Below are 19546 nucleotides of genomic sequence, written 5' to 3'. Positions count from 1 at the left end.
CTTTAAATCGGTAACATATCAGTGAAAATTGGAAGAATACACTGGAAATATAATTTAAAGTGTGTATTCCTCCCCCCATTCTTGCCCAAGATCAAAGCTTTGTAGGTATCTGTGAAGGACATGTAGGACTCAGGAAACCAGGTTTCTAGCAATCTCTTGCCAGTGCGGGAAAATATATGTCATTTTTCAGACTATCTGGACAGCACAGGAAAGATGCATGGGGCATGAGCATCATATAGATAAAGAATAATCGACAAAGTCAGTTGAAAAAAAGTGCCCTCCATCTCCTAAGGGCTTAGCAAGAATTATGTCAGCACAGAGTTGTTAAAACAGGCCAACACTTTCTGGGATTCAGTTTTAAAATAATCTGTAAAGATCTGGTTACATGATGAACTGACAAAAATATGAAGCAGTTTCCAACTAAATGAGGCTAGGAACCCAACCTTTAGTGTGCTCAGAGCACACAGTAGTAAATGGGTAGATTGCTCAAGCTGCACGAGCTGAAGAGCTGAGCCCACCTCACGAAGACAGGCCTCCTGTGTATCACCAGTGTTCTAACTCCCAAAGTGTCAACAGAGAGACAGGATCATAGCTCGTGTTCTGATTATGTACTTCCCACCTCGTTTTTATCTCACATGTGGAGTCACACTCCGCTGCAGCGGATTTGAGATTATTGGGGGCCTTCGGTTTGAATCCTGGCGATTTTATCTGCTCGGAGACTGGGTGTTGTGTTGTCCTTATCATCATTTCATTGACGTGCAACTCGCCAATGTGGTATCAAAAACAACCTGCACTAGGTGGTTGAACAACCCCGGATGGATCTCCTGACCAGAAAAGCCATATGATCATTTCATTTTCGGAATAATATCAGTTAAATTCTTCATTTGTGTATACCCGATATCAGAAGCTGCTGTATCATTAGTTCATCAGTAATGCTACTGTCTATGCAGCTTCTGAACTATGACTTTTCATCATTATATACATTTTGTTTTAGTCAGTAAAAACTTCGCCAACTGATTTTTCTCATCCATTTATTGCTTACATTGCTGTCTGCATTTTGCTAGAATTTTTATCTTTCTCACTGGTGCTGTATATAAAAAATACAAGAAATTGAGAGGCCAAGAATGGCAAACAATGAAGCACAACAAGGCTGACAATGTAGTCTACCAATAAAGTAATATATTTCTGATGGCACAGATGGCAGGCAGCCATGGGGCAGAAGTGGGAGAGAGGAAAGGCTGTTTCACTGCTCCCAGCCTCACCTGTCGCAGGCATTCTTCCCAACTGCCTACTGTAGTTAGTGGGGGTAAAGGAAACCCAGTAAAGTATTATTTATCTTGTTTGTCAGAAAGCATGTAATCATTCATAGTTTGAGCTTCCCATATCAGCAGTAAAAGTTTATTCTCAGATGGTGGCCACAAATAGAAAGGTAAACTGTTTACTTTCTTGTACATTTTTTGTTGATTTGATGTGAGATTGTCATACCTTGCTATATTTAGGTCGCCTTGAGCAGTAGTCTGACCTTGTTGTATCAATAAAGGGCCTTATTGAGGGAAAAAGATTATGCTCTTGGAAAGGTCTACAATGCTGATGAAACTGGGCTCAACTGGAATGTTTTGCCAAGAAAAACTTTTACTTCATGTAATTATGTAGAGCACCTAGTCCTAAAATAAGATAGGATTGTACTACTGCTTTAGCTTGCACTACTGCTACTGACAGCCACTTAGCACCTGAATGGGTAGTATGATTTTCAGGAAATGATTTACAGAAGTTTTAATCAGTTAAATGGCAAAAGGGAGAACTATTGCTCCTTGTCAGTGCTCCAACTTTTCCATAATGTGATATCTTAAAGGAAAAGGACGAGTTCAAGTGATGGTTCTTCCACATAATGTAATGTCCTATTACAGCCCAATGTATCAAGGTGTTATTGAGTCTTTCAGACGCTATTACAGAAAAGAATTATTACATAAGTTATTGTTAGAAAGAGAAGAGGAGGGTGAAGAAAGTATGTGGCAGTAGCATCTCAACAAGAAGTTGTTTAGAAAATGAAGATGAAAATATACAGGCAGTTTCTGAAGCATTTACTTGTTTAGATACTGCCTTGCGATGGTTTTGAAGCTCAAAATAAAAGCGACCAGCATCGGATACCTTTCCTGAAAAAAGTGCATGACTTAGCTGCTCTTAAACGGGTAGGCTTGCTCAGACACATCAAAATGAAAGGATATTTTTTAGTATTGATTGTATAAGTACATGCTATATATGCAAAATCCGCAAGTGTTACTTTTTATTTTACTTGGCTGTACTATGTACATACCTATGCACTTGCCTTGGTAATAACAGAAGAGATCCATGTACTTATAAATGTATGCAGTTTTTATTGGTAAATAAAAGTACACAGTTCGATTATCCAGATAAACTGGTTTACTAAACACCGATGTCCTCCCCCCCCCCCCCCCCCCTCCCCCGCAGTTTGTTTGGATATTCAACACTCAACTGTACCAAAATTTATGTATTGTTTCAGTCTCAACAAAAAATGATAATTTAAAATGTTTTTTTTAAATATTTGGTTATTAATTAAGTGAAATGATTAGTCACTGGCAGCCCTTCCACCAACTGTGGACGACTCATTGAATGATTGGCGACTAATTACAAAGAATTTGAAAGTTTAAAAATCAGAGTACTGCAGTGAACTGATGTCAGGTTCATGAGAGTAATTCAACCTCTTAATCTATTTGTACTTCATTATTCACAGCAAATTCGGAGTAATTTTGTCGCCTTTATTAACCTTTCACCAGTGCATACTAAGCTACATTAGCATTTCTGATGAGTTTATCATTTAGTTCGTGATATCATTGTGCTTAAGAGTAGAGGATGATACTAGTTTTGAAAATCTCTTGGACATTATTTTCTTGACATAAATGAAAATAATGTGTATGTGGAATTTCATTTTTTAAACAAAACGAATGACTAAAAATTGTGGTACATGGTAGTACTATGGAAGTTTAAGTGTCTGTGACTCATGGACAAGTCAATTGATAGTATAAAATATAAATAATAGCACCAAATCTCCATCCTGACACAGGCCCACCAAGCAAGATGGTGCTGTTGTTAGCCATATGGACTTGCATTTAGCAAGAGTGAGGTTCAAATCTTCATCCAGATGTAGTTCTTCTGTAGTTTAATGAATGAAACAGCCAATTTTCTTCCCCTGCCATGCACAGCCTAAGCTTGTTTCCAGTGTCTAATGACGTCTTGAAATACAGCAGTTTCAAATTGGGAATCCCAAGTGGCTAGAAAATGTAACCTTTGTTGTATAACTAGTGTCAGCCATGTGGTCATTCTCAAGTTGACGTGGAGAACATACAAACATTGTTTATATTGGGGTATCTATGTATGGAACAGTTTCATGCAGTTAATATCAACTTTCATGATAAACTGTATGTTCTGTCGAATAAGTTCAAATGACAACCCATGACAAAAATGTGCCATTGAAGTCTTCAGGTCACGTGAGGCAAAGTCTGAACTCCTTTAGTCTGTGTCAACTTGAAAACTGATATGTGAACAATACTAGCCATTCAATAAATGGTATATTCTCTAGCAACTGCAGGTGGTCCAACATGAAACTATTTCCGTATTTTGAGGCTGTGAAACACTGCTCCAGTAAAATATTCTAATGATCTTCTTGTGACAATAGACTCTCGTATTTCATTGTTCTTCATACAGAACGCTCTTCCCTTACCCCTCCCTCTGCCTCTCACTCTTTTGCGTCATAGAATGCTGATTAAAAAAAAAAATATTTTTTTTTGATCGTATATGCATGTATCATAACTACAAATGGTTCTAAACTTTTTTGTGGAACTCATCAACAGAGTGAAAGGAATTTGCATCAAGAAAATTTTTCACTTTAAATTTGCCTCTCATTTTCTGTTATGCTAGAAAGCTATTGACAATTAAACGTGCACAGCAATGTGTACATTTCTGTACAATTGTAGTGAAGTATCATTTCATTGCAGATAGTTTTATCATCTAGTGTTCAGTGAGTGAGTGAAAACTTTTGAGTGAGTCCACATTGTAAATCATGAAATCTCATGCAAAATAGCAGGCCTTGTATAAATCACATTTCAACAATAGCCAGAAATGTCAGTGGTGGCTTGACTATTCTTATGTTATATCAGCACTCAATTTCTGCACAACTAGTGGACATCACACTGGAGGAGATGAGCTATCATGGTTATCGTGACGGAATAGTGTGGGCAACTGCCCTGGGGACATACATAATACGTTGTATGGGCAGACCCATTGCTGGAAGTGTTTACCTACCTGCTGCAGTAAGCTGGGTGGGTCAGTTTTAACACTGAGTTCAACCACTGTAGACATTGCCTTGCACCTCATGCTACATTTCCATGTGCTCAGTTGTCAACCAGCGGTGCCAGTCAGCTACATCTGCCATGTGTTGTGTTTATCCCTGTGCACATCTGTACATGGTTTCAGACTTCTGCTTCCCCGTAGATTGATTTGCATGGCAAGTTTTCATTTCTTCTTGTGGGCTTCTATTCTGTTGAGCCACCGTTGGCCCATACAGTACCTTGTGCCGACTGTGTTGTTTACCAGGCATTGTAATACCTGTGCAGATATTAAAAATACGATATTAGCAAGAAAAATATTTGTCTTTATTCACACTTAAGAATTTAAAATGTTGTTATTTTTCAGATTATTTGTCCGCGATGTCATAATAAAATATCACACAATGGAAGCTCCGGGTTGCAATATCAACAATATTAGGTAAAGGATGGAGTGCACTCACCATAAAGATGACACATTGAGTTGCATAAGATTGTCACAATGTCTGAAATTGTGCACTGTGTTTTGCTGCAATTTGGTGACACTACGTTCTCTGTTAGCCACATTCTCTGCATAATCTTGGTCACACAGATAACAGTAATTACTGTATACTCCTTAAGCATGTAAGAATGAGAGACCTCCAGTACCGTCTTCAGTGGTACGCATTCTATAATATTTTTTCTCACCTAGCAATCTCATTTTCTGTATCGTATATTTAATACAGAGCAACTGTTTATATATTTCTGTATGAGGGCAGTTCAAAATAAACGCACAGATTTCTTTATGCACTATTTCTGTCACCTGCAAGATGAATGGAGGCCACCGAAATGGCTCCACAAAAATCTACAGTATATGTTGTTTGTGTTGAGTGTCTGATACAGTGTGGAACACTCTATGAAAGTGATTCGCTTCAATTTGACAAATTAATGGCACTGCAGGCTATCTGGCAAAAATGTTCATAAAGTAGTCAGGATTCACCATTCATCTGCACACACACACACACACACACACACACACACACACACACACAGTATAAATACCTGACATTCGTTGCACAAAAATTTTACAGTTAATTTTGAATCACATTTGTGAGTGAAAGAAATGTTAGTTATATTGTTAATTTGTGAAAAAGTGTGTGCAGAACATTGATAAGGTTATGGATTGAAAACTGCCTGTTTTAGATAAGTACCAAGGATGTTGCCAAATACCTGTAAAGCAATCTCAGTTACTATACACAAGGGGACAGGTCTGAGACAGGGTGTATACGACCTGGGACAACCGGGAGATCCGGGTAAAACCCGGGAATTTTTTCATCTGGGAGAAAACCCGGAAAAATCCAGGAATTTTTTAGAATTCCGGGAATTTTTCATTGTTTTAGTTTTCAGTTAAATTTTTGTAATTTTGACTGATAAGAACCGCTGCTCTAACAAAGGATATTACTGTATCCACTACTGCAGAATAATATTGCAGCATTAAAACATGAACAAGAGAAAAAAACCAAAATAAAACTTAAATTGCAAGGAAATGCACCATATAAAATAACACAGTGCTCATACAAGTATCTGCCAATAGCAAAATGTGTCAAAGGCTTTCGGAAGACTATGCAGTGCTTCATAACAACAAATTGCCTTCGATGTGCGTGACATCACAAGTGTTTGCATTAGAATCGTTTAATCAGTTACGAGCGGGCTCATGCACATGCGCAGTTGAGTCATGTATGAGTAGTATCTTCTCCCACTTCTGGCTACAGAAATGTGGCTGTTGGCTGTGTAAGCAGCAGTAGCAGCAACCAGCCACATGGAACCCGGAAAAATTTTACTAGTGCGCCCAAGCTGCCAGATTTATGCATGTGCAGCAGGCCCGGATCTAGTGGGGAGTGAGGGCAAACTGGGGTATCTGAACTGGGCAGCAATTTCGGGGGGAGGGGGCAAATTCATATTCTTAAAAAAAAAAGCCTTCTTTCACAAAGCACCTAGCATCCAGTGCTCGTCGGTTTATCCATTATTCATATGGTTTTGAAATGCATCCCTGCTGGTTTTTGAACACATTCTAAGTTGATTTCTGAATGAATTATAAGTTGATTTTTGATTGCGTGCATAGTGTAGTCTCCACGTGACCCGGTTTTACATTTAGTGATTTTTCTGTTTCCTCTTCGTTTACTGCTCTCATGTCAAATGAAAACAAGATGGATTTCTGTGACTGGGAGCTATCAAGTGAATTAAAATACATTCACATAATTACGGAAGGGTAAACTATGTTACTAGTTTCAAATTTTATTTCCACCTTTCTGACAGTCAAGCATTGCAGAACAATGAAGCCTTGCAGAACAATGAAGTTATTTTTGTCGGTTTGATAAATAAATTTGCCTTTTATTAAGCTTTCCTGCTGAGGCAGTCAATTTATTCCATACTATTGGCTAGTTTCAACTGTTCTCGCTGCATTTCAGGTGCACATTTTCATCTTCTAGCACATATGGCATTATGCCATAATAAAGAACCAAACATGAGATAATACAGTACTGGTACTTACGAAAATTTACATCCCGAAAACCGCACTGAAAAGCTTCTATCTGGTCAAGGCCACATCATTGAGAATCTGGACATACAAATGTGCACTGTAAGGTGAACTATGCATTTTAGTATGGTTCATAAAATTCTGAGGCTCTTGGAGTATCCTCTGATGTCTTGTTTCTTTTATGATATAATGTAAGATCTTTTAATGTTTTACACGTATGAGCATACGGGCTTCCTACATCACTGTAGCTATGCAAGCACGGTGACGCCTCTTATCTGGTGCTCTGTGACAACTGCTGAAATGAATCTATTTGTAACAGGTCACAGGAAAATATTGTGAATTGTTGTTCTGAAAGCGTTATTTTCAAAGTAAATTTCCTTTTATGCAAGATGAACTGTGTGCGAGAGTGTAGGATGGAGTTCTCAAATCACGGCGTGTTTGGTCTCTTTTAAAAATCAACTCTTTGATGATGAGCCATTTAGAAAAATTTCAAGCCCAGAAGATCAGAGATTTATATCAGTATTAAAAATCTTGCTGGTGTATTTGTGTGATGTATCTTAAAGTGTACCATGTGCTAAACAGATCAACATTATAAGTGAAAGCTTAGCTTCTCTTGTAGCTTATTAATCTTCGAGACAAATATTATATGCGAAAGCTTTTCTTTTCTTGTAGCAACACTATGTATATTAATTTAAACCATTAACTTTTCCTGTTGGTGGAATTTGAATTTATACTTTCGTAATACGAAAGTATGCAGCGTACATGTTGCTGCACATCAAAGATCTTTCCAAAACATGTTTTCTCCCCCTCAGTATCTTTTTCTAAAGTGCCGGGACATTCTATGTTGCTGTATAAAACCATATCCTATGAAAGGATAAGTTTTACATTTCCGAGGGAAAGTATACTGTCTGTCACTTCACATGGAAAAAGCGCATTTTCACCCAGGAGAAAATGTATTTTTAACTGGGAGATCCGGGAATTTTTTTTCTGTGAGAATAATAGTGACAAGTTTTGTACAAGAATTTTGATCATACAAATTAAACCCAAGAGTGACAGTGGAAGAGAAGTTTCCCGACTGTATGACAGTGTGATGTCACGTCAACCAAAAAAGAAAGGACACAAGCACAGAAAGTGGCCAGTGGCTGGACATCAATACCAATTTTTCCTTGTAACTCTGATGTAATACTTTTAAGTTGCTCATTTCTGTTAGAGTAGCCCATGCAAAATTTGAGATAATTATCTATGCTGAAGCAAAAAAAAAAAACTTGGTTACACTGTAACCGGGAAAAATGCACAGCATAAATTTAAATATAAGTATAAAGCCATTGTATAAACACAAACCATCAGGTTTTACAGAGCACAAATTTGTAAGTACAGACAATTACGTGAAGCCAAGCAGTTGGCTGCAAAGGGAACATTATGACCATGTCTTGCAGATAAGCTGCATACTATCATTTATTTTCTGGAACTTTTCTTTCTGTTTTAGATTCTGGTGGTGATATTGATATTGTGGTTGCATCAGACAAAGAAATTAAAATAAGCCCAGTTAGAGAAGCTTTCCAGGCAGTTTTTGGCAAAGCTACTGTTACGTAAGTCTGTTGTGCAGTTTTTGTGCTGTTGTCTCCTTTAACATAGGCACGGAACAGAATGAAAAAATAAAATAGTGGTAAAGTATTCTATGGAATCTCTTTACTCATATCTGTATGCATAAGTTTTTATGTATGTTTATCACATATTTTAAAGATCATATTTTGTAGGGGACTATCAGCACAAGCAGTAACTGTTGCTGCACAACCAGTTGGTTATGGCTCGGCATTCAAAGCAGCAGAAGAAAGGATACACTCAGTTCGTACAAGTGGTAAAGTTCATGAGAACCAACCTGTAGTTGCTGTGGAAAATTTTATTGTGGAGGCTGCTGAAGGACAGTGAGTAACTGTTACATACTAGCTCTGTGTTTGTGCATGAGTTAGTGCCAAACAGCAGCTTTGTCTGATTCTGCTGTTTATTGCTGAAATGTAGATTCTCATTGCCGCACGGGGTAGCCGTGCGGTCTGAGGTGTCTTGTAACGGTCCGCGTGGCTCCCCCCCGTCGGAGGTTCGAGTCCTCTCTCGGGCATGGATGTGTGTGTTGTCCGTAGCATAAGTTAGTTTAAGCTAGATTAAGTAGTGTGTAAGCTTAGGGACCAATGACCTAAGTGGTTTGGGCCCATAACATCTTACCACAAATTTACAATTTTACATTCACAGTCTAAACTTTATAACAAACCATCAAGAGTACTACGTAGGATGTACAGAGTTTGGTTTCAAGCTCCATTCCCCATGGTTTTAAATCCCTACCTGCTTTTTCTGATGTAATGGTCTTTTTGAGAAATACTATTGAGAAAATTAACAGAACCGGCATTTGAAACTTGACTGCCAAACGATTCTATTGTGACCAACATACATTGCATGTAAGGACCACGAAGATAAGAGAAATTAGGGCTCATATGGAGGCCTACAGACAGTTGTTCTTCCCGTGCTGTATTTGCGAGTGGAATGGGAAGGGAAGTGAAGTGACAAGTAGAGGTACAGGGTAACTTCCAATACATGCTGTACATTGGCTTGTGGAGTATCCATGTAGATATAGATTTTGTAGCTTCCCAGAGAGATACCAGGATAGTTCCCTCAGAAGGTCCTGAACGATATCTTGCTGGATCCTTGCTTAATGCAAGCTAGTTCCCAGTCTCTAATGAACTGAATACTGATGAGACATTAAACTCAACCTTCTTGATGCTCACTGGTGGAAAAAGACCAAAGCCTAATGGAGGAAGGTTGGGGTGGTTTAGTGGTTCACGACACACAATTCCTCCTTATGTCATCAGAAAGTATTGTTTTCATACAGTTAAGACATTGTAGTAATGAAAAAATCAAGCACTTCTTAGAGACGCTGATCAGATTTGTTTCAAAATAGTGGGCAATATAGCAAAGGAATAACTGAGGGAACCACATTGTCATTACTTCGCATTGATTTTCCTGCAAAGTAGAGACCATAATGCTTCTGTCAGGGAAAACTAATTGTCATTGTCTTCTTCCTTTAACCTACTCTGTTGTTCTGTGTATTGTATATTCATAGGTTTTAGCATATTCATTTCACTTTGATTCATGTGCTGGTCTGCATAAAAAAATGAAGAGTGTTGATCAGTCAATATACTGGATTGTGCTGATTTTGAACCGAATACATCTCAAACTGTTCAAGTCCACAAGTATATGAGGTGTCAGGAGAAAGAGTGTACTCATAAGGATGCATACAAAAAAAAGTAGCAAAAGGAGGTATTACAGATTGCAGCATAGTGACATCAGGTGATCAGTTACTAATGAAGCAGACTCTTCTCTCCAGTTTCATGTCATCAAATGTGACATTTCTTCCTTTCATCATCATCCCCTTTCTTTCCTCTACTGCAAAACACAATATACAAAGTTGGTATGCTCCAAAGACCCTGAAGTATCAGGATTTTATTAATGGCAGGTGCTTAGTCCACCTCATTTTAATTTTGTGATCAGCCAACCACATTTATGTAGTGTAATATTGTAGTCTTCTCTCCATTGACATCTGTATTCACTTATATCTAATGTTTCAAGAACTGCCATACTTGGCATTCTTAATGTGATACTGAAGACAAAGATGTTGAGCACTCTGAAACATCTGCCTGTCCACATACATAAGTAAAAACAAAGCCCTGTGACCTGAACTCAAAGGTGGTTTGATCACTATATAAGCATGTCCTGTTGGAGGTGATACACTCTTTCTTTCCTCTGACTTTTGCACTGATTCACCCAGCAAGTTTAGCATCAACTCCAGACAAAGGTGGAGTTTGGTGAGATATTTCAAGTACACACACAAATTAATGTATTTATGAGCGTAAGATGACCCTGAATACACAGTTATTCCCTTTCTTCTTTCAGAGATTCCTTGAGAAAATTTTATTTTCACCATATTCTGACTGATCAAAATTACAAACTGTTCTATTCATACGAAATATCTGCATAAAAAATATTAACAATACACCTATTCTAAACTTACGCCATTTACCGATTGTTTCTACCAGAAGAAATAAAGCAAACAAAAAGTGGTGTACTTTAACTTTTATCTTCAGTTCCCTTTTCTGCTTACTATCTAAGCCAGTCATCTGTGGTATCAGTAATTTGGTTACAGCGGTACCTAATAGCACAACTGAAATTGCTGTGAGGAAACAGGCATCATTAAAATTTACAATTTTGGTTGGCACAAATATTTTGCTGCTTCTTCTGATTATGTTGCAATGTCCGAGGTTGTAGTTACTGTGATGCTGGAGAACATAACTGTTTGCTCTGAATACATAGCAAATTTTTCATCTTTATGGAAGTGAGAATGTGACAGTATTCCGTCACTCTTGTTTCCAAACAGATAGCCTGTATGTTACTCTCACATTGTCTGCTTAGAACCAGCAATTGACGCACCTCTTTTTGTTTGTCCATAGTTTTTCCCAATGAATATGCTGCTTGAAAGTCTCTCGAGCACGCAGCCAGATTGATTGGTCATTGTGGAACAAATTTTCAATGCATAATGTGCGAACACCACCCAGTTTTGTTCCTATCATACCTCATGGTGAGCATTGACAACATTACTCCATAAAACACACAAGTACACCACTGGCTCCTATCTAGACTTTTACTGTCTCCTGCAGAAATTTGTATTAATGTTGAGTATATGCCCAGTTTTAAAATTGGTTCAATTCCAGCTACAAATGGATCCAGGCAAAAAGCTGAAATATGCTGTATGCATTCCTGTAGTTGGCAACATGATGAAATTCACTGTTCGCTTACCACTGTCCCTCCCCCAAATTTGCCCTAGTTCTCAGCCAAACTGGTGTCAAGTGTTCCCCTTCCAACCTTTCAGAATTTTTCAAGATAACTCTGTATGTAATCTCAGTTACCAAAGCTTCATCCGTAAATGTAAGGCAACAACTGTTTTAATCTCTTACACAATGTAAAAGTATTGACCTCAGCAGCAGTAGTTCAATTTGTGGATGTAGGGTGATCCTGTATTGTTCAAGTGATGAGTTGTGGAAGAAACCTCATCTTATAATTGAGTAAATACTGTATTGTCAGATGTGAAATACCGGTAAATGACGAAGGACAAAAAAAAAATCATAAGACCAACTGTGGATTGAACACTGGACTTTGAATTCATAATCAGATACTTATCCACTGAGCTGCCAGGATACAAGTCCATGCATCTACTGCTGACAGAATTTTAATTTATGGTGTTAACATTTGATATTTTCGCTGCTCTCTCTTCACTTTCTTTGAATGGTACAGGTGAGAGCTTTCAGGATTTGTTGGCATCATTGTAAATGGTTTATGAAAAACAAACTAACATAAATGCATTTTTTTTAATTTTCACTGTCAGTAGTATTCCTTTTAGTCCATTGCCCAACCAACTTGATTTTTTGGGGAATTGATTAGGTGCTGATTAAATAGAAATCCATTTGCCAGCAATGGCTTGGATATTTGTTTTGTCAGGCTACGTTCCCAAGGTGGGACCCGCCTTCCACAACTAAGTCTTCACGAAGGATAAATTTCATCTCCTAAAGCTGTATTTATTAGTATTGGTTTTCACAAATTTCTGTTTGTCGGCTGACCTTCATGTGTTGTAATAGAAAGTGTAAATCAGTTGGGATCCACAAACTTGTTCTGTCATACAAACCCAGGGTGTATGCTCTTGATCTGCACGTACTAACACTTGGAAGATAGTTTAAACTTGGAACTGCGGCACAATCTTCAGAAAAATTGTCTATACTGGGTTAATGCAACAGTCAGTCTTTTGTCTGTCAGTGAAGCATGTCACATTCTGTCAGCCTAACAGTCAAATTGCAGGCAGTGGTTGTAGAGGTTCACATCACTCGAGATAAAAGTATGTTCCAATTAATTGCTGAAACTGCTTGACAGTGAGGCATTGATAAGACTAATGAACTGTATTGTACTATTGAAATAATTTTTTGTTTGTTGTTTTGTAAGATACTTTTAGCCAGTCAAGATGAGTTATAAGCTCTGATTTTGCAGCTTGGATATAAATTAATAATTATGGTGTTAACTCTTTGGAAGTACTTCTCTCTCTCTCTCTCTCTCTCTCTCTCTCTCTCTCTCTCTCTCTCTCTCTCTGTTCCTTCTCTCTCTCTCTCTCTCTCTCTCTCTCTCTCTCTCTGTTCCTTATAGGTGATTTAAAAGCAGGTTGAGAAACTGTGAAACACCAATTTTAGCACATCAAAAGGCCCCTATTTCTCAATTAATCGTGCAGTTTTCTCTCTTGCCATCATTATGATTACTCTGTAGGAAATAAAGACAACATACACTCCAGTGAATACTTCCCTGTAGGGCAAATTAGATGCTCTGCACAAGTGGTTGGTTGTGTCAAAAAACTGAAACGATGTTAAGGACTGGATAGATAACGTCGTTAAGATATAATTGCATGAGTTTTTATCAGCTGTGCAACATCTACTGTATGAAAGCCAGTGATTTTTGTGAAAAGTAGTAACTTATATTTAAACTACCATAGGGACAGTGAAGTGCTTGAAGTCACAGCAGATGAGAGAGCCCGAATCATCCACAGGAACTTTTACAAGACAGGGCTTCCGAGTCAAATTCCAAAATTACAGATCTAGAGAGAAACCAATAAAATTCAAAGCATAGGAAAATATCCGGGCTCATGGTGGGATGAGTAATAGAGTTTTTTGAACCAGTGAAGCATGAATGGGCAATTATCATATCATTATGCATATCAGCTCTACAAGAGACCAGATGCACTAATTGCTTAACAAGTAAAATCAGTAAAAGGTCAAAATCATAGTCCTAGTCTGACACATATGTGTTAACTGTTTTCAAGCCTTCTATTTTTGCTTCCCCACCACACTTCTGTTGTTTCCTTTCTTCAAATCCCTGTTTTAATGAGCCTTTTCCATTTTCTGTTGTTCCTTTAATTTAGACATCTCATGCTCTTCCTTGTTCCTTATCTCCAGATCAAACTTAAAGCCAAATGCTTCAATATTTTACCTCTTTTAGTATTCTTGGCAGCTGTTATTTAATGTATTTCTACTAAATATAACCAAGTCAAATGTTTTTTCCTATGAAGTGTAAACATGCAACAAAACTGCATTACATTGTTTTTAGATCTGTTGTTTCATTCTTTTCAGGTGGTACGACTTAGGCTTGCTAACATTGGATGACCCTGGTCACAAAATAACTCTACACACTTTTACTGGAACAACACCTGTACCATCCACTGTTGTGGATTTAGCAAGGGATGACACACCCTCTGATTATCCTCTGCTGAGTTCGGGCTATGCTGTAACTATTGGAAGCCTGATGGCCAGCAATTTGGAGGTAAATATAATCATTTGGAGTGTGTGTATTGTACTATTGAAATTATTTTTTGTTTGTTGTTTTGTAAGATACTTTTAGCCAGTCAAGATGAGTTATAAGCTCTGATTTTGCAGCTTGGATATAAATTAATAATTATGGTGTTAACTCTTTGGAAGTACTCTCTCTCTCTCTCTCTCTCTCTCTCTGTTGCTGTCTTCTCAAACCATTTTGAGGAGAAAATTCTGCCTGAAGGAGTTGTTTCAATTACTGTCGTCTTTGCTGTGTAATTGATTATCTAATTTTAATAAGCTAAGCTGTTCTGTGCCCTTGTTATTTTCTGCTGTTCTTTCAGTCCTACATAAATTATTATTGGAGGAATAAAGCTTTAACATTCAGGAAAAAACCTATAGCATCTTATTGATATGAAGCTAACTTGAATGTAGGGTCCCTCAAGACATTTACTTTATAAACCATCTCAGGGGTTCTCATACAGTTAGATTGCTGTAGTCCTGTGAAGCTCTCGTACAATCTCCTATTGAATATGATGCCTGCAGCATAAGATATAAGTAGATAAGCCCAACTAAAAATAGGAGTAAGGTCTGTCGTGAGAGACTTAAATTGACTATGTGCATCGTGACTTGGTTTTGAAACCAAAAAATTTGTAAGGCACTACTTGAGGTAGTCATTAAGTTTTAATCATCACCTCAAAAATAGTTATGGAATTGATTTGGTATCTCCCTGTATGCACATGTCTGCAATGCTACACAGAGAAGTTCCTGTAACATAGTAACATACCTCCCCAAGGGAGCTCGCCAGTCTTTGGCAGGTTCGTGCTTGGCTACCCCAGGGCCCCAGCCTTTGCAGCATCTTTTCCCTTCCATGCTGCACATCTATTCTCTTTCTGTTCTTTTTCCTCTCCCTTGTGGAACAGGTCTGGACTGTTTTTGGAAATGTATTCTACATTTTCAGTAGTCAATATCATAGTACTCTCCACTGTTTTTCGTTTCCTTTTTCTTTCTTAGTTCACCTTCTCCTGTCCTTCGTCCACTTTGGTGTTTGAGTTTCCTCTTTTACTTCTTCCTCCCTGTGCACTCCTGAAGGCCAGCTTACACATCTGACATTTAATAGGTGACTGGGTAACGCGTAATTCATAGCCCCGGGTCGACAGTAGGGTTTGCACGTACCCCCTGGTACAGGCCAGGGTGGGGGAGGGGTGATTCCCTGAGCTGCTGCTACCTTCCCAAATTGCTGTTTGGTCCCTCTGTCAGGTGTTTAGGTGGTGTGACCTGAGTCGTGAACCATCACCTAAAGTGGGTGAGGCCCCTCTGAGGGGGGAACCGCAGTGGGAAGGACTGCACCATCGGGGACGCTGTCAGTTATGGGGTATTTTCATGCAATGAACCAATCATCATCATCACAGTCAACATCTACCGAACTTAAATAGAATGAAGCTTAAGATTCAAAGACCAACCCAGCTGCACTACAGTTCCTCTTAGATTGACGTACTGAAGACAGTCAGTCCTTCACAACGGTAAATCCATTTCTTATTCAGAAAGGGCAATGGCACTTTACTTTTGGAGACTACTTCTGAGTCTCAAGCACAACAACTCCTTGCAGCATCACTTCTCTACAGTTATCCTGTTCATGTAGAAGCCCACAGAACTCTGAATTCTTCCCATGGTGTTACACTAGGCTGCTCTATGGTCTGACTGACGCATAAATCCAAACTTACCTCTCTGCTCAGGGTGTCATTGCAGTCCACCAGGTGATGAAAAAGGTAGATGCGTCCTTAGTGCCCACACACACACTCTTTTTCTCACTTTTGATGGGGTGGTGCTTCTGTCCCAGATCAAAGCGGGTTATGAAGTTATCACAGTCCAACCGTACATTCATAACCTGATGCGCTGCTACCAGTGTCATCGTTTCAACCACACTTGAGTGTCCTGTCGATATCCGGCCAAATGTGTAACCTGTGGTAGGGATGCTCACAAGGGCAATTGTCCGCCCTCTTCTCCCCGCTGTATCAACTGCAATGGCAACCATGCTGCCTCCTCTCAAGATAGTTCCATGTATCGCGATGAGCGGGCTGTCCAGGAAATCTGGGTAGATGAAAAAGTGCCTTACCCGCTAGCTTGGAAGTCGCAGCCAAGTTGGTCCTGCGGAAATTCATCAACAGTTTGTTGAAGTTTATGGTGCAGGTGTAATGAATGATGGAATTGTGCGTAAACGGTGTAGGCTGTTCCATGAAGGAAGGACAAATGTTCATGATGAAGAATGATCTGTACAGTCTATTGTCAGGACTGAAGACTTGATATGAAAAGTTGATGAGGCAATTCAATAGTTTTTCACATTGCTACAGTCAAACTTCACTAAAAAAAATGTGTGTGTGAGATGGATGCCGAGAATGTTGACTGAAGAACACAAAACAATGCGAATGGCATGTTCTTTGTCTGTTTTGGAGTGCTATCATAAGGATGGTAACAAGTTCTTGAGTCATATTCAGACAGGTGATCACACGTGATTGCATACTACACTCAATCCAGTGAATGGCGTCACTCAAATTCCTTGATGAAACCACGAAAATTCAAACAAGACCTTCAACACAGAAAATCATGGTCAAAATTTTTTGGACTGGAAAGGCATTCTTCTGTTAGACTTTTTGCAAAGAGGAATGATGACAAATGCTGAGACGTAAATGGAATGAAATGATCATAGGCATTCATGGCTGGGAGACCCCCTCTGGGAAGTTCGGCCACTGAGCTGCAAGTCTTATTTCAGGTGATAACACATTGGGTGACTTGTGTGTCGGTGAGGACAACACAATACCCAGTCCATGAGTGGAGGAAATCTCCAACCCGGCTGGGAACCGAACGGGGGCCTGCTGCATGGTAGACAAACACATTACTACTCAGCTAAGCAAGTGAACTGCTGAGAGGTACTTTGAAACATTATTAAAACTTAGGCGTGCTATTCAAAATCACTGGTGGGGATTGCTCTCTAGCGGCAGCATTCTGCTTCATGACAATGCTCGGTCACACGTTGCGGCAAGAACAAAGATGCAACTGAATAAGTTTCATTGGGAATTACAGGCTCATCCACCATACAGTTGTGACTTAGCACCATCAGCCTTTCATCTGTTTCCAAAACTTAAGGAATTTCTTGGTGGAAAGCACTTGGAAACTGATGATGTCTTCAAAGAAACTGTTACTAACTGTTAAACATGTCAGGCAGCAGAGTTCTTTGATGCTAGACCAATGTTTAAATGTTCCATTGACTGTGTTGAAGAAATGTGCATATTGTAGTTTGTGATACAATTTATGCTTGTAAATAAAGTTTCTCTAACTCCATTACAGGTCTGTTCTTACTTTAAAAATGACCCTCGTATTTCTACATAAAGATGAGAAAATCTGTAAAACCCCCAGCCTGAACATTCTAAAAATTGCAGGGTATGTTAGTTGGTCATTGTACTTATGGAAGGCACTATTAGAGTGAGCAATATTTGGTGATGCGAAATTTGAGAATACTCTCAAGGTTAAAAAAAATTAAATGGTTTGCTGATTTTGAGTAAATGTAACGCAAAACAAGCATATGTTAGTCAAAATAATTATTTTGTAGCCTTATAGATGAGTGAGAAAACAACTGTTCATTTTCCTCAAACATGTTATAAAAAATTAACTATAGAAAATACTTTGTACATACATTTTTCTGTTTCTGATATTCTCAATTTTTATTGTCTTCTGTCATGACTTTATTTCTGTATGACATTCTATGAATTAAAATAGCCTATCCTGTAACAATCAATACTGCAGTGCTGAAAAGAGTTCATTTGTCCCCCTCCCCCCCTTCCCCATCTCCTCCTCATTGAACTTTTACAGCTGAGCTGAATTTGTACAAGGACAAAGACAATCCAACAAGAACTGTAATTCAGAAATGGGGACTGCACACTGATCTGTTGACAACGGCTATTTGAAAGAATTTGCCGGACCATGGGGTGTCATAAAGGAAACGGTTACATCTTTCAGCTCATATGGGTCACTAATTATTTGTCCCACCCACCGTTGATTGTCAAAGTTCATATTCGTGAAGAGAAACACTATGTTTCACAAAGTGCCTAGCATCCAGCACACATTCATCTATTGATTCTTCATATAATTTTGAAAAGCACCCTGTTTGTTTTTTAAAATTTCTGAACACATTCTAAGTTGATATCTGAACGAATCATACGTTGATTTTTGAATGCGTTCGTAGTGTATGTGAAGTGTCTGCCAGGAGAATCTCTGTCACATATAGAAATAAAAAAAAACTTTTCTGCAGACAAAAGGGGATGGGGCTATACGAAAAGAGCTGATCTGAATAAACCCAAACGGGTAAATGCCAATCACTGTTTGTTTATGTGGTTGATTGGATGTGCAAACTCCAATTTTTATATAAATTTGGAATTGTCGTATTCTTCCATGTGGGATTTCACTGTTCTTTCTCCTTCCTCATTCTAACAAACACTCTTATCATTACTAATTCTGTAACTATTCTGGTCATTGTCAGTACTTATTCTCCGGTTAACTTCACTAACCCTGCCAGAATCACCATTTTAGTTATTCTGCGTTTATTCTCCGGTTAGGCATTATTACGTGTTCCTACAATGCTTTTTCCGCACTATTCTGACAATAGTTTTGAGTGGCTGCTAATCAAGGACTGTACAACTGTCCCTTAGTAGTGTAGTGATCTGGCAAAAATTTTCTCTTAAAATTTCATTTTTTTGGAGACACCAAGAAGATAATGTAACCTTTCTTACCTGCTATTGCTGTTAGTTGTTCATTTCCACACTGGTAGTTTGAATGTATGAATTTTGCTAATAATTATAACAGTGTTTATCATTCGCACATCCAATCAACCACATAAACAAACAGTGATCGGCATTCACCGGTTTGGGTTTATTTGGCTCAACTCTTATCGTTTAGCCCCGTCTCCTTTTGTCTGCAGAAAACTTTTTTATTTCTAGATATGACAGGGATTCTCCTGGTAGAGACGTCACATACACTATGAACACATTTAAAAATCAACTTATGATTATTTCATATATCAACTAAGAATGTGTTCAGAAATTTTCAAAAGCGAACAGCAGTGCATTTCAGAATCATATGAAGAAACAACAGACGAATGTGCATTCGATGCTAGGCACTTTGTGTGACATGGTTTTTTTTCTTCAACAATATGAATTTTGCACCCCCTGAAATTGCCACTCGGGGCAGATACCCCAGTTTGTTGTGAACAACTAAATTTTGTGTGTGGATGACAATCAGTGGTGTGTGGGACA

The 19546-nt window shown here is 38.5% G+C and overlaps 1 protein-coding gene across 1 annotated transcript in view; it reads left to right on the top strand.

Moving 5' to 3' along the window:
• Positions 1–19546, top strand: part of LOC124797924 (protein PRRC1-like) — a 75685-nt gene that overhangs the window by 44498 nt on the left and 11641 nt on the right. The window contains exons 4-6 of the mRNA XM_047261056.1: positions 8342–8444; positions 8613–8780; positions 14064–14253. Coding sequence (XP_047117012.1) covers positions 8342–8444; positions 8613–8780; positions 14064–14253 — 461 coding nt within the window. The remainder of the gene's footprint in view (positions 1–8341; positions 8445–8612; positions 8781–14063; positions 14254–19546) is intronic.

The sequence above is a fragment of the Schistocerca piceifrons genome, chromosome 5 (genome assembly GCF_021461385.2).
Source record: "Schistocerca piceifrons isolate TAMUIC-IGC-003096 chromosome 5, iqSchPice1.1, whole genome shotgun sequence".
Classification (NCBI taxonomy): domain Eukaryota; kingdom Metazoa; phylum Arthropoda; class Insecta; order Orthoptera; family Acrididae; genus Schistocerca; species Schistocerca piceifrons.
The sequence above is the reverse complement of the archived record's forward strand: the minus strand, read 5'-3'. Positions and strand labels throughout refer to the sequence as shown.